At 42.2% G+C, this 21,812-nt stretch overlaps 1 protein-coding gene across 1 annotated transcript; it reads left to right on the top strand.

Annotated features, from left to right (window-relative positions):
• The first annotated feature begins 4,802 nt into the window (after window positions 1-4,802).
• Window positions 4,803-9,527, top strand: LOC138260491 (uncharacterized). The gene is made up of 2 exons (XM_069209043.1): window positions 4,803-7,309; window positions 7,836-9,527. The coding sequence occupies exons 1-2, from the start codon at window positions 6,147-6,149 to the stop codon at window positions 7,945-7,947; spliced, it is 1,275 nt and encodes a 424-aa protein (XP_069065144.1). The 5' UTR covers window positions 4,803-6,146; the 3' UTR covers window positions 7,948-9,527.
• The last annotated feature ends 12,285 nt before the right edge of the window (window positions 9,528-21,812 follow it).

Genomic DNA, 21,812 nt, shown 5'->3' with positions numbered 1-21,812 from the left:
ATTGATGACAGCTCGTAATCGAGCCGGCAGCAATGTTGTGGTACGTAGGATGCAACAGGGCAATGTGGCTGTCCATGGGGCCCACTTCAATGCCTACGTCAAGTGCATGGGCAGTGCAGGGGCCCCCATGGGCCTCCAGCACCCCATCTTCACCAGCTTTCACATGGCGGTGCAACCACCATGTTAAAGCTGGCAGAGAGGGGAGTCGTAATTCCCGGGTCAGCGATGCATGCAGCGCTGCCGTGGCGGATTAAGACCGCCAGCACTGCCGGCACCGCCAGCCCCTCCTGTGGAGGGAAACTAGTGGTGTCGGTGGTCCGACTGTGGCACTTTTGTCATGGTCATAATGTGGTGGTCTGACCACCGCCAAAGCAGTCGGACCACCGCTTTGGCGGCGGTCAGACTGCCACCGCGAGTCTGGTGGTCCTAGGACCTCCAAACTCATAATGAGGGCCTAAGTTTGGAACTCCCACCTCTGATGATGCTATCATTTTAAGTGTGAGAAGCTCATGATGGAGTGTGGAGTGTGCTGGTGCGGCCATTGCTGACCACAGACCAGGCCAGTAGCACGTGTTTTTATTGTCACATTTCGTCCATCACTTGGGGCTCAAGCATTAAAAGGCATTAATAAGTGGATTTACAGTAAATGCATTTACATACAAATGTATATAATTATTGTCCTGAAAAAAATGAAAACAGATATTTCTGAATACATTCCTTCATTTGGGCCCTGTTTACGATTGACCTGATAAACTATGACATCTGTTTGCACTGGGTTAACTGTTGTAAGTCGTGCAATTTTTGATTTTGACAGACCACACCTGCTGGAATTGAAAGAGTGAAAATGACTGAAATGTACAAGTTATGCCCCATTTGCATGTAACACCTGGATTAGGTGAACATTAACATAAATTGCAAACACCTCTCTGTCAGATTTTATTCACTGTAATACTTATCCCATGCGACGCGGGTCACTCATAAATAGACCCTATGGGTCAAAGGCATTTGGTTCTGATATAGTCCCATGATAATGGTTATTTCATCATACAGGATTTTACTTTTATAAAAACAACTGACAGTTAGTCATTCTGTTGCACCAAACTGGCCAAACAGGCTGTCTTTCAAATTTGTTGTTGTTGAGAGTAAATTGATCTTAAACAGTGCGTAAACCCTTAAGTCTATATTATGCAGATGAACTAGTTGTGTTAAGGAGAAAACTTCGACGCATATTTACAAGCCCCATGGTGCAGGGCAGTGCAGCAAGTGACCTTCCTGCACTGCCCTGCACTACAGGGAAAGGGCAGAATACACAGTATTTACAAGATACGGTGCACTTCTGTCCTTCGCTGGTGCAGAAATTGCTGCCTAGCACCAAAGCAGGCACCCTTGCACCATGGTGAAAGGGTGTCTACGTTGTCAGCAGGATTGTTTTTGTGCAGGAAGAGACACTTTCCTGCACAAAAACTATTGAGAGAGGCATTTTCCTATTTTTATGTGCGCTACAAAATGCAGCACATGTGGAAATAGGAAAAACGAGGAGCAATAAAGATATTTCTCTAAGTTACACCTTCCCTCGGGAGGCACAAAGTTTTGAAGCATTCCCAGGTTTACGATGGGTTTTGAGTGGGAACAGCGAACGCAACGCCCAAGGTACGCTTCCTTGACGCAGTATAAGGCAACGCATCGACCTGCGCTGCGTTGCCGTACACTATATCTACAATGCCATGAAAAGCTATGCAAAGTGGATTTGCGCAGCCTTGTAGATATGGGTCTGCACTGTGCGCCTCTGGTGAGTCACAAAAAGTGATGCACCAGAGGCGCACGGGGCTTGTAAATATGCTCCTCTGTGTCTTGATGAACTTCAAACAAACATTGGCAAAGCCATAAGGTCTGGCCTTGCCAAATAGGTGCAATGGTTATTTTGTATTGCAGGGATATGCCACACAAGTAAAAAAATATTTTATATTGTGTTTATTATTTATTGCTGCCTTTGGAAGTGATTTGAAAGAACATACCATGCAACAATGCTTTCCCTGCCCTCGAATGCTCTTATTTGCTTTTTATGTTTTCATAGTCGCAGATCAGTACATGTATATCAGAGTGATTCCTTTATTCCATAAATCTGTGAATTGAAAAGTTTTCAGAGTTGCTAAACGAAAATATGTTTTGTTCTGTCTTGGCAGACAGTTCCAGATCAGCGTTTGTAGAATCCCAGCGAGGGACCTGGAAGCCGAGACAACTTAAGAGCTTCCCTGACCCAAAGATAAAAGATCGGCTGAAAATTTGCTGGCTTGACCCTTCTCATCGCCAAATGTCAAAGAGCTTTTCCTTGGAAGTCCCTCCAGCCCCAGTATCTCAGTTTGAGTAAATGAGCTGCTGAAATGACCTGAAGCAGAGAATTCATTACTTGTCACTCAAGGGTGGAGCGGTGGTAAGGGTACGTGGGCTCGATGAGGGACTTGAACCTATTGGAATCAGCTCTAAAGAAATCTGATGAAATGCCTTAGGTTTGGTCTCAGATGCTGGGGGTGAGGAGACCTTGTTCCCAGCCCGTCACAAGGTTGATTAATCCTCCCTCGCAGAAGCAGCCCTGGGGAGGTGATGCGTCTACTGTACGCTACTCAGATTTAATGCTGGCCTTGATGCCTGGCCAGATCACTGACACAATATCAAGGTAACCAATATCATTCAACACAAATACCATGTCAAAAATATCATTTATCAAAATATTGTGTCACTATACTTATAATGGTAAGCACAAAAATATCGAAAATAAAATATTGTTTCACTCTAACATCATGCAAAAACATTCAAAAATTTACATTTTTAAATATAAATATATATATATATATAGATATATATATATAGAGAGAGAGAGTTTAAAGTAGTAAATCTTAAATATTTTAGTATATAAAGTGAATATAATGTAAATTACATAAAATCTACTTATACTTTCTATAAATATATACTTATATAATCACACTTATGTATATATATATATACACACATATATATATCTTTATGTGTGTATATATATATGTATATATATATATATATATATATATACTGTAACATTTAAAAATATATATTTTTCATTATATTAAATTCATTTCTAAAATGAACTACTATGAAAAAATATATATATATATCTTTCTATGAATATATATATATATATAAAATGAAAAGTTAAAAATATTAACAATTCAATAAAAAATATTAAATAAATTAAAAAATTATTAAAATGCAAGCAATTTAAAAACCAAAAAGCACAATTACAAAAAATATTAAACATATTTAAAAAAATAACAAATTTAAAAATAATAATAAAAAATATATTTAATCTCCAATCAGCGCATCAACAGGGAAAATGTAGAACTTTGGAAGGGTTAAAATTAATATTCCTACTTTAGTCTGTCCAACAGTAGAGAAAATGTTGGACTTCTGAAGTTTTAAATTCCTGCTCCAGTCACTGCAAAGGTAGGGAAAGTGTTGGACTTCGAAGAGGTTAAATTAACTATTCCCATTCCAAACAGCAAAACAGTAGGGAAAGTGATGGAGATCGGAGGTGTTACATTTACTATTCCCATTCCAAACAGAGAAACAGTAGGGAAAGTGTTGGACTTTGAAGATGTTAGATTTACTATTCACACTCCAGCCTAAGAAAAGTAGGGAAAATGTTAAACTTTGAAGGGGTCGCATTTACTAATCCTACTACAGTCACCACAATTGTAGGGAAAGTGTTGGAGTATGGACAGGTTAAATGCACTATTCCCACTCTAATCTATGCACCTCTAGGAAAAACGTTAGACTTTGGAGGGGTTACATTTACTATTCCTACTCCAGTCAGCTTAACAGTAGGGAACACGTTGGACTTTGGAGGTATTACATTTGCTATTCCTAATCCAGACAGCACAACAGTAAGGGAAGTGTTGGACTTTAGAGGGGTTACATTTACTATTCCCACTCCAAACAGCACAACAGTACGGGAAGTGTTGGACTCTAGAGGGGTTACATTTACTACTCCCACTCCAAACAGCACAACAGTACGGGAAGTGTTGGACTTCAGAGGGGTTACATTTACTATTCTGACTCCAGTTTGTGAATCAGTAGGGAAAGCACTGCACGTCGGAGTGGTAAGATGTACTATTCCCTCTCAAGCCTTTGCAACAGTAGTGAAAATGTTGGACTTTGGAGGGGTTTAATTTACTATTCCCACCCAGTCTAATCAACAGTAATGAAAGTACATCACTTCAAACACATTACATATTTGAATAACTCTATCAATTTAGAAAAATAATAAACTCTTAAGATAAACACTATTAATTAACATAATATATATATATTTATATATTTTTTTATTTTTTTAGTAAAGTGCATTAGGATCTGAGGGGAAACACTATCACACGGACATAGTTTTATTGTGTTCTGATCAAACTGCCCTAGCGGGAAACACAAATTAGTTCTCATCACCCCCAAACGAAATCACGTGATGAGGGTCCTTTCCCATGCGTTTTTGACCTCTACGAGGTAGGTCTCTGGGGCCACCCCCATCTTTATCATAATAAAGTCCCTCACTGATTTCTTCCTTAGCTCCGTCTCCTCCCTCTTGGCCATTGCCATTTTTAGAAAATTCTCCTTTACACACTTTTTGTCCGCTCTGGATAAACCCTCTAGAGCATCAAAGATGTCTGGACGCCCCAAAGCATTAACAACATTTCTTACATAAACCAGCCAGGGAATTTCCTTAGCGTGATCGCATTGCAAACAATCACGCAGGATTTCCGTGTTTAGGGGTGTGTCCTGCTATTTGATGGAGTTTTGTTTTGACCAATGACTTTGTGTTTCACCACTGCGCATATTAGTTGCTCAATGTTCACCAGTAGCACATGGTATGTTTTATTCAATTTAGCTGCCTATTGACTTTGACATGCTATTAGATATTCTGCCTATTGGCTTTGACATGATATCATATATTACATTTTGTATTCAGCTCCGCTGCCTATTGGCTTTGACATGATATCATATATTACACTTTGTATTCAGCTTAACTGCCTATTGGCTTTGACATGATATTCAGCTCCGCTGCCTATTGGCTTTGACATGATATTATACATTACACTTTATATTCAGCTCCGCTGCCTTTTGGCTTTGACATGATATTATACATTGCATTTTGTATTCAGCTCAGCTGCCTATGGGCTTTGACATGATATAAGACATTGCATTTTGTATTCAGCTTAGATGCCTATTGGCTTTGACATGACACTAGACATTGCATTTGATATTTAGGTTAGCTGCCTATTGCCTTTAACATGACATTGCATTTGATATTTAGGTTAGCTGCCCATTGCCTTTAATGTGGAGTTCTGTATTTTTCCAAGCTGTGTTTTTGCACCAGAGAACCAAGATGTTTTGCTCTCACAGTAGACTAGACCTGATAAGAGAGAGTACATGGGCGTCGTTTCTCTTCCCTTGAGCTTGGGAACAGGAGTAGTCTTGGAGACCTGGCCAGTCTCCAAAAGGCTTGCTCAGTTTCCCAGGTCTGAGAGGAGGGGGCACACCTTTGTAACGAATGTAACAGGCTGCAGAGAGTCAGATTCGAATCTGCCGGACCTCGTGCTGGAGCTTGGCGCAGGCTGCCAGCAATCCCGTGTGGGTAGATGAATCTCTCTTTCTCGCGGTTGACAGGGGTCCTCAGCTTGCAGACCTTAGAAAGATGAAGCTGTGAATAGTTCCCACACGGTGAAGTATTTGTTTTGCTTTGCATACAATATCTTATAAATATAACCTGCTGTGTATATTGCAAACTGATATATTTTGTTTGATTAACGCGGACTTGAAAGCTACTAATTCGTCATTCATTCATAAACATTGTGGTTGGGGAAGAATAAAATAACAATAAAAGTCTTCTTTGACCTCAGAAGTGCATTTCTGTTGTGTTATGTTAGTGCTTAGAAACTAAAATAAGAGGAAAGCACTACAATTGGTACCAGAAGTGGGGCCGGTCATTAAGAGGTGATTAAGAAGGGGTTTGACGAGTTAGTAGATTTCTAAGTGCACACTTTAAAAGTGTAATTGTTTTTTTGTTGTTTGGAGAATTACAGAAATTGTTTTCTGTTTGGAGAATCACAGTAGCACGGCAGACCATGTCTGAGAATACATGTGTTGATGAACTGCCTGATGGTGCTAAGAAAAACTGTGAATTGTTTTCTGTTTGGGGAATTACAGAAGAAAATGCATGTGTAGCTAAAAGGCCTGATAATGTTTTGAGAAATAATTCCTGTTGTATATATGTAGAAAACGTGTGTTTTGGAAGTAATGATGACAGAAAGGTCTGGATACCTTTATCTGCTTACAGAGAAATGCAGGAGAAATGTAGGCAGTTGGAACATGAAAATAGGAATTTACGTGAGCAAATTAGCCAGGATACAATAATTCAAAATAAGACGGAAAGTTATAAAAGGGCTGTTTTTGAAGAATCTTTCTTGTCCCATTCCAGTAATGAGGGGGTTAAGACAGCTCCGAGCTGCACTGAGTTTCCGTGTGAGCCAGGGTTTTTGGCAGCCAAAATGCATTCCTTAACTGATAACACGGACGAGAATGTGATTTACGAGTTACCGTTGCAAAATGCACAAGTAAAACGAAGGATTTTAGAGCAAGACACCCCGAGTTTCATTAGCTTGTTTGATTTTTGGAAAAAGAATAGCCCTCATTTGAGTGAAATCCTAACACTTTTGTATATGGTCACTGTGAAAAATAATATGCAGCTGCGCGCTTGTGATTTGGCAAATGAAATAATGCAGACTTTAGGTTTCTGCGCAGTGCAAGAAGGAAATACTTATGTACATTTAAATCATGAACAAGGAAAGAAAATAGTGCCCCTAGCTAGAATCATACAATGGATCTGGTACTTGCAAGACAGGGCTAGAGTACCACAGATAAAAGAATTACCAATGAAATTGTGTGCACCATTTGAATTCGTGTCTACTGAAGATAAAAAGCATGTTTGTTTTACTAATGATTCATTGACTGAAATGTTGCTTTCTGGCACAGTAGAAGGAACAGCGTTGTATAATGTGTGTCAGATTTTAAAGCAAGAGCTACATGAGATGTGTCATTTTTATGCTGATTTTTGGTTCTTTGATAATGTTTTAGCCACATGGCTTGTACCTAACTGGTTCAATTACCTTGCAGATGTTAATGAGAAAAATGCAGAGAGAGAAGTGTACACCCAGAATTCTGCCTTAGTGGGGATGGCTAAGTGGGTGCCCCAGAAATGTCAACAACTGAGAGAAAAAAACACTTACAGGTGGGCAGAGATGAGAGAGATGCCCATTCCCCTAGATTTGATAAAAACTGTGCAGCATGCACAAAAGCAATCTGTCATGCAAGCAGTCACAGAGCAGTTGGGGAGAGGAAAGTTACCAGAACAGAAATGGCAAATTGATCAGGTTTTAGGGAGAGTGATTGCTGCAAATTACCAAGGAAAAATCGAAATTATGCTGATACCTAGAAAAGAATCTGATTTATTCATACAAATTGGAGACAGAATGGCCCAAATTGGCAAAAATGCAGTGAATGGAGGTTTGGTAAAGAAGGAGTCTGCCCCAGCCCTTCTGACAGTGCAAGAAAAGGGAAGCTGTGGCGCAGCAGATAAAAACCTCAGTGCTGATGTGTGGGCTGAAGCCCCAAGTGATCCTCCAGAACCTGCAGTGAATATAACAAAGGGCCCCAAAAACGTCCTGCTGATTATAAAACAGGGAAAGAAAGAGGAAGGGTGCAGTTTAAATGAAAAATGTTATTTGCAAGAAAAGTCATACTTGTTTCTTTTGCAGATCCGACCACGTTTCGCCACTGTCCCTGAGTGCGCTGTGTGGTCCCCCTTCCGGTGTGTGCGTGTGGGGTCGGGGAAGGGACCGAATCCCCAACCTGAACCTGGCTGAGTAAAGTGCCAGCACCATGGATCCATTTTGCGCAAACTGCGCCTTCAGTTCAAGTTTAACTTGTTTGCTGTGTTTTTTTTTTTTCCCCTCTCGTATGGAACTCTGACTTTTGCTTACCTTCCAGCAAACCTTTCAGGTGGACCGTGCACCTTTACATGAGCAGAACTCATGCCACATCAAATTGCTAACACTGTTGAATTAGAGACTCATTCAGAGAAAAAAAAAAAAAATAAATTGCCCAGTCTTTTCTATGTAGATGTATCTGATGTGAAAGGTTATGAGATCAATGTGTTAATTCACTTCTATTGCTTTACAGGGATTGCTTTGATCATAATGTTTTTTTTGTGCTGATGTTTTTTTTTTTGTTTGTTTGAAATATGAGATATGTGAAACAAAAATTAATTGGTCAAAGGGCGGAATGTCCTGCTATTTGATGGAGTTTTGTTTTGACCAATGACTTTGTGTTTCACCACTGCGCATATTAGTTGCTCAATGTTCACCAGTAGCACATGGTATGTTTTATTCAATTTAGCTGCCTATTGACTTTGACATGCTATTAGATATTCTGCCTATTGGCTTTGACATGATATCATATATTACATTTTGTATTCAGCTCCGCTGCCTATTGGCTTTGACATGATATCATATATTACACTTTGTATTCAGCTTAACTGCCTATTGGCTTTGACATGATATTCAGCTCCGCTGCCTATTGGCTTTGACATGATATTATACATTACACTTTATATTCAGCTCCGCTGCCTTTTAGCTTTGACATGATATTATACATTGCATTTTGTATTCAGCTCAGCTGCCTATGGGCTTTGACATGATATAAGACATTGCATTTTGTATTCAGCTTAGATGCCTATTGGCTTTGACATGACACTAGACATTGCATTTGATATTTAGGTTAGCTGCCTATTGCCTTTAACATGACATTGCATTTGATATTTAGGTTAGCTGCCCATTGCCTTTAATGTGGAGTTCTGTATTTTTCCAAGCTGTGTTTTTGCACCAGAGAACCAAGATGTTTTGCTCTCACAGTAGACTAGACCTGATAAGAGAGAGTACATGGGCGTCGTTTCTCTTCCCTTGAGCTTGGGAACAGGAGTAGTCTTGGAGACCTGGCCAGTCTCCAAAAGGCTTGCTCAGTTTCCCAGGTCTGAGAGGAGGGGGCACACCTTTGTAACGAATGTAACAGGCTGCAGAGAGTCAGATTCGAATCTGCCGGACCTCGTGCTGGAGCTTGGCGCAGGCTGCCAGCAATCCCGTGTGGGTAGATGAATCTCTCTTTCTCGCGGTTGACAGGGGTCCTCAGCTTGCAGACCTTAGAAAGATGAAGCTGTGAATAGTTCCCACACGGTGAAGTATTTGTTTTGCTTTGCATACAATATCTTATAAATATAACCTGCTGTGTATATTGCAAACTGATATATTTTGTTTGATTAACGCGGACTTGAAAGCTACTAATTCGTCATTCATTCATAAACATTGTGGTTGGGGAAGAATAAAATAACAATAAAAGTCTTCTTTGACCTCAGAAGTGCATTTCTGTTGTGTTATGTTAGTGCTTAGAAACTAAAATAAGAGGAAAGCACTACAGGGTGCAGATTCATTCGTCCATGTTGAGATCCACAACAAAAACGGGAGCTAATTTAATGGTGTCTTCTATGAAACCCAAATCCAACTCAAGGTGCAAACAAAACTCTGAAGTGTTTTGACCCACCCCTAATAGCCTTCTATAAAAACGGTTTTCCTCAGTCGCAGGAGTCCTATTTTCCATGTAACCCCAGAGTGGGGCCTCATACAACAGAACTGGAAGGCATTTACGCCTGTATACCTCGAGCAGGGGCTTTATAGGTTTGTTACCAACCCTGGCAGCAAATTCAAACGTAGCACCTACAGTGGAGTTAAAAAGCCTCCCTCTCTTGGCGATACAGGATTTCCATGTACCCTTATCAGCAAAGATTACTCCAAGATAGGGAAAATCCTGCACCTTCCCAATTACCTGTTCCTTTAATTTTAAAGCACCCACCTTACTTAGAATTTTGCCATAGACCATAAAATGTGATTTGCTGCAATTTATCTCCAAGTCTAACAATGTCATGAAACTTTCTTATGCTTTAACTGCCTCACGTAGACCGTTCACGGTACGGGCCATAAGAACAGCATCATCCCCGTATATCAATACAGGAATACTCTTGCCATTGATTTTAGGAGCGTCCCTGCATCTCTCAGCTAAGAAATCAAACAACCCATATGTGTACAGCAAAAAAAAGGTAGGGGCCAGAACACACTCCTGTCCCACTCCCCTATTTAGTTCAAACAACTCCGTACCATGCTGCCCAACCCTCACATTAGCATTGGTACCTGAGTGAAGATAGCGAAGCAGCTCCACGATGAGAGGATCCATGCCCATCTGGGTAAGCATATCCCAGAGCTTAGTATGATTTACCTTATCAAAGGCACAGCTAAGGTCCAGAAAAGCAAGGTACAGGGTGCCCCTTGTGGCCTGTGTATACTTGCCAATCAGCATAAGCAGATTTAAACACTGCTCTAGGGTACCTAGGCCTTCCCTGAAGCAGTACTGAGCCCTACACAAGATTGTGTTATCACACATCCAATCCTCGATGCGTTTTAGGATAATCTGACCCAAATTCTTTGCTGAGGAGTCAAGTAGTGAGATCGGGCGATACGACTTCTGATCATTACAACTGCCCTTTTTGTAAATGGGGACAATACATGCCGATCTCCAAGTAGCAGGGATTCCTACACTCACTGCTGCATTAAGAACATTGAGCAAAATGGGTGCCCAAAGCTGTGGATAATGTTTGTATAGGTCCATTGGAATAGTATTGGGACCCGGGGCTTTGTGACTCGCACTGCGTTGCAGCGCCTCTTTGACCTCTTCTAGGTTAAACCTAATAGCTAGATCTGGGGAGTGTCCCTGCTGATCACCCCTTTGGTCTCCTATAGGGCACCCAGAAAAAATTCCACAAAAGTGGGCCACCCATGTCTCAGGAGTGATATTGAACCCAAACCCTCAGATGTTTCAGTTTCAATAGAGCCCTTATTGACCACCTTCCAGAACAGGCCGGGGTTCTTAAGTAAAGCTGCCCTTTCCAGCTCCTCCCGGGCCTGCTCCTTAAGCTGTTGCTTTCTGTCCCTCAGGACAGATTTATAGTGGGCCCTTGCGTCTCTTACTAAGGTTATATCTCTCGGTTTTCCCTTTAAAGCCTTCCTCAGAGATTGCTTGGCCTCATAGCAGGGCTTGGTAAACCAACCCCCTGAAGCTTACACAGGCACTGGGCAGCTACAGTCATGCCTTCTTTAATGTCTCAATTTACTATGGATATAGCATCCATGACTTCCCCTGGGCTCGGAGAATTAGCCAAGAGAGTTCCTAAAAACATATTTAAGTTTTCACCCACTACCCTCTCTATTAATTGCTGAATGTTAACTTGTTTCCAGCCGAGACGTCTACCCTGGTCTTTGGGTCTCACCGAGACCGGCCCACCCCACACTAAGTTCCGCATTTTCTCAGGGAAATTAAAAGAAGTCTGAGGGGGTTATGATCACTAAAATGCTGCACTACTACTTCACCTTCCACGACCATATTCTTTAAAGGAGGGGACACAAAAATGTAGTTGATTGTGGTTCCAACCCACCTACCAACAAAAATGGGAGCCTGATGTGTACCCACCACTCCCAGGTCGCAGAAGTTCAGGAAACCCAGACTCCTTAAGTCTTTAGTCAACGCCCCACCCCTCACATCATGTGTCCCCTCTACAGGCCTTATCTTGTAATCCTGTTCAAAAGGGTTCTCCATAGTACTGTAGCTCCCTAATTTGGCATTAAAGTCCCCTGCCACCACTGCGCAAAAAGCCAACCCAAACCCTTCCAGTCTGTACTTCAATTTCTGCAAAATAGAGAAAAGCACCTCAATTTGACACCCAGAATCCCAAACAGCATTGTAGAAGTTGACCAGCACAACAACATGAAATCATAGTGTGCCACAAACTTCAGCCAGTTACTGTCCAAAAGCCTAGAGTCATACCCAGCTACATTCCAGGAAATGAGGCAACACTTCCTATTTGAACCATCCCGTCCTTCAGTATTCAAGGCATCAGGAGGAGAATTTATCACCCCCCCTACGTGACTCTGTGCATAACGTCAATCCACTCTCTCCAACTCTCTAGAGGGAATAAAAACATGACCCAGACTGTTTAGCTGCGGGGTACCCTGCCCAGGGCTAGGATTAATAATTAAGGTATCATCTCTCAACTGGGTGTGATTGTACAAAAAACCTAAAGGGACAACGCCAGTCTTACTCTTCAGCTGGAATGCCAAGTGATGTGACAAAAGGGTCCTCTGGGCCCTGGATATCTACAATTTATAATCACACAGTCCCCATTGTCAGCCTTTGCCCGGGGCCCGACCCAATCAATTCTTCGGACAAACAGGATATCCTCAAAGTCCTTACACACAAAATCACTATTTTTACTCAGCCAATCGCAGGTCTTATTCTTTAATTGGGCCGTGGATTCACTTGTACCCGATACTAAGGGGGGAACACCAGCAAGCACCACCACATATGGTGCACAGGCTGGAGGAAGCTCTAAACAGACAAGGGGGGGACAATTTCCTCCATGTGAGTTTTGAATCTCACTTCTTTCTTGAGTCACACCCACAATATCCGTATGCCCACTGCCCAAAATCCCCCCACCCTCCCTCCTACAATTTGTCTCTGGGGTTACTGTGGAGACTCCCCCAACGGTCTCTGAGCGGAGGCCAGCATCCCTTGAGATGGGGTGACTAAGAGGTTTTTGCATCTCTCTCAACAGGGATTTAGGTTTTTCTTTTTGCTGCTGCACCCTGTTGGCCACACTGCTTTGCCACCTAAGATCTGAAAGGCCCTCAATCTCAGAAGCCAGCCTTGGCCTCTCTTTGCCACTCATCTGGGAGACTACAATTTGAAGCACCCGCACTTTTTCCATTACCGGGGCCAAACAAGACTCAATCAATTCTTTTCATTTTGGCAATAAATTTTCAAGGCAAAAACCGTGGCACTGATCCATGGGACCCAAAGGGTTCAAGTTAGGCTTAGCAGGTTGGGGCAGTTTAGTTTTCTTCCCAGGTCTGTTTGCAGACTTATTCTTTTTTTTCGAAGGAGGGCTACTATTGCCCGGCAGAGAGGCCATCAAAAGTCTCTTGCTCTTCCTTATTCCTCCTCCTAGACCCTTTGCCCCGAGCCCCTCTGGTTCTACTTGCTCTGAGGTTTTGGGCAAATCCCGCTGGCTGTCCCAAGACTGTCCATCCTCACCCTCGATGGTCCCCAATCCCTCATCTTCAGTGGAAGTTTTTTGCCAGTCACCCAATTCCAGTGAGAGTCTACTTTCAGCCAGGTCAATCTCTCTCGTGACTAACCTAACAGCACGCACTAGAAAGGAATCCAATGTTGAGTTACAGTTTGATTTACCCTTCTCCCCTCTTCCCTGATCCCCAGTTAGCAAAGACTTTCTCCTGCCCATCTTCACGGATATCCTCAGGTGCCCAGATGCCTCTCAAGTCAGTCACAGAGAGCGGCCACTGTTCGGGTTGCTGGTAAGCCAAAAACTTTCTTCCACCATAAAGGTTTACTTCAGATGGGGATTATAAAAGGGATAACACAAGAAAAAACCTTGTCCACGATCCGCTAAAACTCAATCACTTACCCCCTTTGTTGAGACTAAGAGGGATGGCCCAGCCCAGCCTCTTCCGGCCAATGACGTCCCGCGCAGCAGCGTTGGTGTAGCGCTTAAGAGCGCTTCCGCTATCCTCTGGTGGCTCTGCCCCCTCCACGAGGCTAGTGGGACACCGTGTCCCGTTTCAAATTCCTGGGACTCCAAGCCCCTGTGTCACAATCTGCACGTCCCGCGCAGTGGTGTTTGTGTGGTGCTTAAGAGCGCTTCCGCTTTCCTCTGGTGGCTCCGCCCCCTCCTGTTTCAAATTCCTGGGACTCCAAGCCCCTGTGTCACAATCTGCACGTCCCGTATAAAAACACAATTAAACAATTTACTTCATTAACAATCAGGTAAATAATTAACTATTAATTAAATAATTTCCCATCCTATACCCCTACAAACCCAGTGACCAGCACCTTAAAGATAACTAAAACACAAAAGTATTAGACAATTACATAATTTAATAATTCATTAGCATTTAATAATGAATTGTTGATTATTACTTAACTCCCCACCCTATAACCCAAGAAACCAAGCTGCAAACACTTAAAATATAGCTAAAATATCTAAGTATTACACAATTTAGATTATTAATAACCAATTAAGTAAGTCATTCTAAATTAATAATTAACTGTTAATTAATTATTACTTAATTAACTTTCCACCCTACTTTCCTACATAATCTAACAAACCGCACCAAAAATATAACTAAAATAATTTGGTATTACGTAATTTACTTAATATCAATTGCACAATTAATAAAAAAATCAATTAATTAATAAATAATTATAACTTAATTAACTTCCCACATTATCCCACCTACAAATCGAAAAACCTGCTACAACACTGTAAATTACTAATAATAATTAAATTAAAAAATCCAAATCACTTTAAATTACAAACAATGGGCCTGATTATGACATTGGTGGTCCGGGAACTCCGAATGCCGCAATGGCGGTCGGACCACCGTGGTTGAGGCAGTCCGACCACCACATTACGAGGTTGGCGGGCAGACTAGTCAACCTACTGCGGTCGTTTGCCAGGATCTTCGATCTTGACGGGCTGGCGGTGGGTACAGGTTGTAATCAGCCAGGGTGGCGCTGACTTCAGCACTGCACCGGCTGACTACAACCTTGTTCTCCACCTGCCTCTTCATGGTGGTACAACTGCCATGAAAAAGCTGGCGGAGAACAAAAGCAGGGGGCCATGGGGGAGGTTCCTGCACTGCCCATGCCCATGGCCCACCACACTCGAAATGCGCGCTGTCTGCTCTGCAGAAAGTGTACATTTCGAGGGTGCTGGAGACCCCTGCGTGTGGCAGCAATGCCGCCTGCTCTATTACGAGCCAGCGACAATGCTGCTGCCACTTTCCTACTGGGCTGAGGTTTCTACCAGTCAGCCCAGTGGAAAATTCCAAATGGGGCCGGTGGGGAGGTCGCCAGATTGGTGGCGACCACTCCTTTGTGAGTTTGGCGGACGGGTGTTCCCATCCGCCAACCTCATATTCGGGTCCTAAGATGTAAAAAAATTATATCAATTACACAAACAATATTACAACATAAAATTAATATACAAACTAAAACATAATAAAGTAATTGAAATATGATTATTTTTATAACTACATTACTGATAACAATATTAAAAACAACAATATTTTTAAAAACAATATTACTAACCTAAAAAAAGATATTCTTGACAACATTATTCTTGCATCATTGTATTTTTGTATCACAATATTTTATTTCAAATATTCCTGACTCCTAATATTTACAACTCAATATTCTGTCCAAGCACTGCCTGGCCTCAAACACAAGAAAGAGCAAGATTTTCAAGCCAAACCAAAATCAATATTCCATACACTGATGCATTTATGAAACTACCATCTCTGAACATACAGTGGTGGAATTAGGCTGTAACTTGAGACCATGAACACACAGGTATGTTTCACTGAATCATGTAAGTGAAAGGCCCGATTTACAAAGTGTCGTTTAATTGGAATACACAAGGAATGTGGGACATTTTCCTCAAACAACTCTTATGCATAAATACTATATCCAGCAATGTGTCTCATTGGATTTTGGTTATCAAGCTATATGTTAATATTGTTTCCATATCTTTTGAAGATATTGAGGTTTAGAGGGCAATTACTCTAAAAATGTTTGTCTAGTTTTCAAACATGTTTAAAGAAGTCTATCTTGGTTTGCACAGAATAACATTTAAGAGATGGACAAATGAAAAAAACATGAATAAAGCAATTTATTATGAAAATGATTTAGGGCCACCTACAAAATCGCACAGAGGATATCATCGTCATGGCGGTGATATTCCTCCTGAGTGTATTACAATGTTCCGGCCTGACTGACTGGCGGGAACATTGTAATACACAGTTCCCGCCAGGCAAGAGCAGTGCTACGATATTGGTCTCTGCTCCCTTAAGGGAGGCAAGGCAAATATTGAAGCACTCCAGCACCCTCTGAATGAGCACTGTCTGCAAAGCAGACAGTGAGCATTCCGCATTCCAACGATACTGGGTGGGGGGGCCCCTGCACTGTCCATGCCACTGTGCCCCCGGCACGGCCCGCCATGGAAATACTGTCAGAAAGCTGAGTTGTAATCAGCCAGGCTGCACTCAGTTCAGCACCTCCCAGGCTGATTGCAACTCAGACCACCGACGGACCGTCGGGAACCATTTTTCCAATGGGGACGGCGGTCCCCTGGTGGGTCTGTCTGTGGCCACAGTTGCAGCATCCGACTGCCACCGTGACGCTGGCGGTCTTTGGACCACCAGCCTCATAATCAGGTCCTTAAGGAGTAGTTAGACAAAAGATCAAGCGCTTTGTTAGACTGAAATATTGTTGCACTCTTTCATTTTTTCTCCAACATAGTGTTATTACCCCCACGGTCTGTCTCTTGCTACCCATATTTCTTCCTCTTTCTGTTTTTCAATTTTAATTGGTTTGAGTATTTTTCAGACAGCTTTCAATTAGGTATCCATTGACTGATTCTAAAAAGAAGTGGGTGTATTGCTGTCATCGGATTCATTGAATCACCTTCTGTGGCGCTGAGTGGTGCAACACTTCTCAAACATTTATTGGACATTTTATCACAACATTTGGTAAAAGCATAAAGCATCAACTTCATAGTCACAATAATCGCTTCTGAATTGATTTTTGGTTTTGGGATTTAATTCTTATGGTAAGGCCCCTATATTTTTATTAAATATCTTAAAACTGCACAAAATATTTTCTACCATTTTTAAATCTGTTATCTCCCTTACTTTGGGATTTCTTAAGAATGTCTTAAACATTCTCAAAGCAGAGTTTGGTCCTTGATAGTAGTCACTGCTGCAGATTTTTCAGGCATGGCACCATCAGTTCCTCTTCAGCAATCCCAAATGATTGTAATTCGAAGATTCTAAGACTGTGCTGAATATGCTTCGCCTCCTACCATTTATACAAAAAGTTGTAACTTCTGGCCACCTCCAAAGCTTTTATTCAGAAGTTCTCTCAAGGAGGATGGATTTATCTTTGAGGCTCTCGTTGATGGAACTCACTCTTGCGTTGTGAGCTGATGCTCCATCTTGTCCTGGTTTATTCAACGCAGCACTTGGGAAGAGGAGACTTTGTTCACAACATGGCTGGCTGTACAGTACAGTGTGGTACATACTTGGGAATGAGTAGCAATTTCAGTAACGCTTGGTACTTGCGGACCCACTACAGCAGAGTGTGAGTGAATGTGCTGAGAGAAACACATGTTCAGGAATTAAACAAACAATTGGATATCTCATGTGAATACCAATGCAGGGAAATTCAAATACTTTCTGAGACATTGACTTGACTCATTAAGCATGTGTTCTCTGGTACTGTTTAAATTATTCAAGTTCCAATCAACTCAGTACACAGAAATTGCATTTTGCAGTATGTTATTAGTGCTACGACAGTACTATAAAATGTTATTGACAGACTGACCTGGGAGGGTCATCCTTGCCTATCTTTGTTCTGTGGGGAGATCTCTGGCTCGACTGTGGGGTCTCTGCACACATAATTATATGTTTTTTTAGTAAACGTGGAAGGGACTGGGTGGAGTGGATGAAAATAGGGAATATTTACTCCAAAATGAAAGGGTTTATCAGAGGAGTAAGGCGGGCTTAGAAAGGGACATGCGCCACCCATAATAGTGCGAGTGCCTTAAGGATCGCAAACTGCACTCGTAAAGTTACTACAGACAAAAAGGACCCCAAACTTGTAAATATATCCCAGCTCAGAGTTGGAGTAAGTCCATCACCACACATGGCAAATCACTGGTGGTGCAGCACCAGAATAGAAAAGAATGAAGGCAAGGGCTTAAAATGAAGTCCTGTAGGAAATAATGTTTAAATAAATTAAGTTATATCAACTAATTAAAAATACACATAAATTACATTTAATGTTTAAAAATATTATACAACAGAAAAGGTCTGATATAAATTTAACATAACTTGATAGCCTTATGCAGTTTAAAAATGAATGTAACATTAATATTTCTTAAATTATTGCATTACTGTTAAATAGTTCTATACATTAGTTATATATAATCACTTTTGGGTAGCATAGGAAGGATAAGAATAGTACAGTACTGTACTGGAGTGATGGCAAGGTCCAATGTGGTACAGTATGATATGGTAGGTAGGTGTTGCTACGGTACAGTACAGTACAGTGTGGTACAGTGCTTTAAATGGAAATTAAGAAGGTCAAGGACTTAGAGTACCTGCTTGCTTCTGAAACGTGTCGGTACTCTCCCATTAAATGTATTGCAGAGTGTTGAAAAGTGCAGGTACTCTCCATTTCAGATTAAACAAGTGCAGGGAATCAGTAAAGACAGTACCTACCCATTTAAGGCGCTGGTGTGCTACGGTACTGCATGGTAAGGTATAGTATGAGAAAGAATGGTATGGTATGGTATGGTATGGTATGGTACGGTATGGTATGGTACGGTATGGTACGGTACGGTATGGTATGGTATGGTACGGTACGGTATGGTATGGTATGTGTATGGTATGGTATGGTATGTGTATGGTATGGTATGGTATGGTATGTGTATGGTATGGTATGGTACGGTATGGTATGGTATGGTACGGTACGGTATGGTATGTGTATGGTATGGTATGGTATGGTATAGTATGGTACGGTATGGTATGGTATAGTGTCATCTGCTGACGTAGGTTTTGCTGTGCTGCGGTCTGATACACAATGGAACCGTTTGATAAGGTACGGTAGGGAGCAGTATGATACGGTTTGCTCCAGGGCAGTATGGTTATGAAAGATATAATCTGAGAAGGGATGATACGGTAGTGTTCGGTATGGTACCGTGCTGGTACAGTAGATTTTTCTGTGGTACGAGGTGCTATACTATAGTACGGTTTGATAAGGTACGGTACGGTGCAGTGCGATATGGTTTGGTTGAGTGCAATATTGTCTGGTGAGGTATAGTCTAAGAAAGGATGATACAGTACTCTTCGGGATGGTACGGAGTCATCAGCTTGGTTCTGCTGCAGTACGGTGTGGTGTACTACACTACGGTTTGATAAGGTACGGTACGGTGCAGTACGATATGGTTTTGTTGAGTGCAGTATTGTCTGGTAAGGTATAGTCTGAGAAGGGAAGATACATTACTCTTCGGGATGGTGTAGTGTCAATTGCTAAGGTAGGTTTTGCTGAGGTACTGCGAGGTATACTACAGTACCATTTGATAACGTACAGTAGGTTGCAGTACAATATTGTTTGCTCAAAGGAAGTACAGTTTGATAAGATAAAGTGTGAGAAGGAAAGATACGGTACTGTACGGTATGGTACAGTGTCACCTACTAAGGTAGGTTTTGCTGTGGCACGGGGGTACACTTTGTTACAGTTTGCTGAGGTACGGAATGGTACAGTACGATATGGTTTGCTTGAATGCAGTATGGATTGGTAAAGTATTGTCTGAGAAGGGAAGATACAGGGGCATCTTTATACTCTGTTTGTGCCGGAATTGCGTCGTTTTTTTGACGCAATTTCGACGCAAAACTAACTCCATATTTATACTTTGGCGTTAGACGCGTCTAGCGCCAAAGTCCATGGAGTTTGCGTCATTTTTTAGCGTGGACACCTACTTTGAGTTAATGAGATGCAAGGTAGGCGTTCACGTCTAAAAAATCGACTCCGAGGCATGTGCGTCGGATTTATACTCCCGGGCAAAATTCACGCCCGGGAGTGGGCGGGTCAAAAAAAAAGACGTACGGACGCTTTTGCGCCGTTTTTTAGCGCCTGCAAAAGGCAGGCGTTAAGGGACCTGTGGGCTCTGAAGGAGCCCAGAGGTGCCCTCCCATATCCCCAGGGACACCCCCTGTCACCCTTGCCCACCCCAGGAGGACACCCAAGGCTGGAGGGACTCATCCCAGGGACATTAAGGTAAGTTCAGGTAAGTGTTTTTTTTTTGTGGCATAGGGGGGCCTGATTTGTGCCCCCCTACATGCCACTATGCCCAATGACCATGCCCAGGGGACGGAAGTCCCCTGGGCATGGCTATTGGGCAAGGGGGCATGACTCCTGTCTTTGCTAAGACAGGAGTCATTTCTATAGGGGTTGGGAGTGAAAAAAAATGGCGCAAATCGGGTTGAGGCGAAAAAATTGCCTCAACCTGACTTGCCCCATTTCTTGACGCCCAAGCCCCATATCCCCCTACGCCGGCGCTGCCTGGTGTACGTCGTTTTTTTCCACGCACACCAGGCAGCGCAGGCGGCTAACGCCGCCTAACGTCATTGATTAAATACGGCGCCCGCATGGCGCTTCAGAATGGCGTTAGCCGGCGCTAATTTTTTTGACGCAAAACTGCGTTAGCGCAGTTTTGCGTCAAAAAGTATAAATATGTCCCACAGTACTCTTCGGGATGGTACTGAGTCATCCGCTTGGTTTTGCTGCAGTACGGTGTGGTATACTACAGTATGGTTTGCTAAGGTACGGTAGGTTGCAGTGCGATATGGTTTGCTCCTTTGCAGTCTGGTCTGGTAAGGTATGGTCTGTGAAGGAAAGATACAGTACTGTACGGTATGGTATAGTATCATCTACTAAGGTAGGTTTTGCTGAGGTACGGGGTTGCTCGTTTGTAGTATGGCCTGGTAAGATATAGGCTCATATTTAAGAAAAAGTGGTGCATCATCTATGATACGCAACTTTTATTGCATCCCCCTACTGGCACCTAAAAACACCATGTTTGCATCGTATTTATAATACGAAGCACCATGGCGGTAGTTAGTACAATAGCATCAAAACTTTTAACGCTATTCTGACGCTTTGCAGCAAAGTGCAACGAGGCCCATAGGTTTTTATTTGAGTATCATTTTAATGCCTGCTGTGAGCAGGTGTTAAAAATGACGCCAAAAATGGCGCTGTGAAATCTGTTGAATTTCACTCCACCATTTTTGCGGCCTCCTAGCGCAGGAACGCCCCCCCCCTTGCATACATTATGCCTGATGCAGGTATAATGTGGCACAAGGGGTTACAAAGTGATGCAAGGCATGTATTGTGCCACTTTATAATTAAGGTGTGGCAGAAAAAACACTTTAGCGCTGCTAGTGGGTCCTAAATACCCCCCATAGTGTGAGAAGGAAGGATATTTACTGTACAATATGGTGCAGTGAGGTCTGGAAAGGTAGGTTTTGTTGCAGTACAGTGTGGTATAATACGGTACAGGGTACAGTTTGCTAAGATACGGTGGGGTGCAGTACAATATGGCTTGTTTGAGTGCAGTATGGTCTGGTAAGGTATAGTCTGAGAAGAGAAGATATGGTATTGTTTGGTATGCAAAGCTATGCAAAGGCCATCTACCAAGGTAGGTTTTGTAGTGGTACGGTGTGGGATACCACAGTACGGTTTGCTGGTGAAGTACGATATGGTTTGCTCCATTGCAGTACGATCTGGTAAGATATAGTGTGAGAAGTGAAGATACGGTACTGTACAATATGGTACAGTGTGGTCTGGTAAGGTAGGTTGCACTACAGTACAATGGGGTATACTACAGTACAGTTTGATAAGGTGTGGTAGGGTGCAGTTTGATATTGTTTGCTTGAGTGCAGTATGGTCTGGTAAGGTACAGTCTGTGAAGGAAAGATATGGTACTGTTCGGTATG

Source organism: Pleurodeles waltl, chromosome 9 (assembly GCF_031143425.1).
Source record: "Pleurodeles waltl isolate 20211129_DDA chromosome 9, aPleWal1.hap1.20221129, whole genome shotgun sequence".
NCBI lineage: Eukaryota > Metazoa > Chordata > Amphibia > Caudata > Salamandridae > Pleurodeles > Pleurodeles waltl.
Note: the sequence above shows the minus strand (reverse complement) of the source record. Positions and strands in the feature narration are given on the sequence as shown.

Excerpts from the sequence above, each read along its gene's own strand:
- LOC138260491 (XM_069209043.1), top strand. The coding sequence starts at position 6,147 with ATGTCTGAGAATACATGTGTTGATGAACTGCCTGATGGTGCTAAGAAA. Across the intron at positions 7,310-7,835 it reads AGAGAAAAAAACACTTACAG|ATCCGACCACGTTTCGCCAC; the intron begins GTGGGCAGAGAT and ends TTTCTTTTGCAG.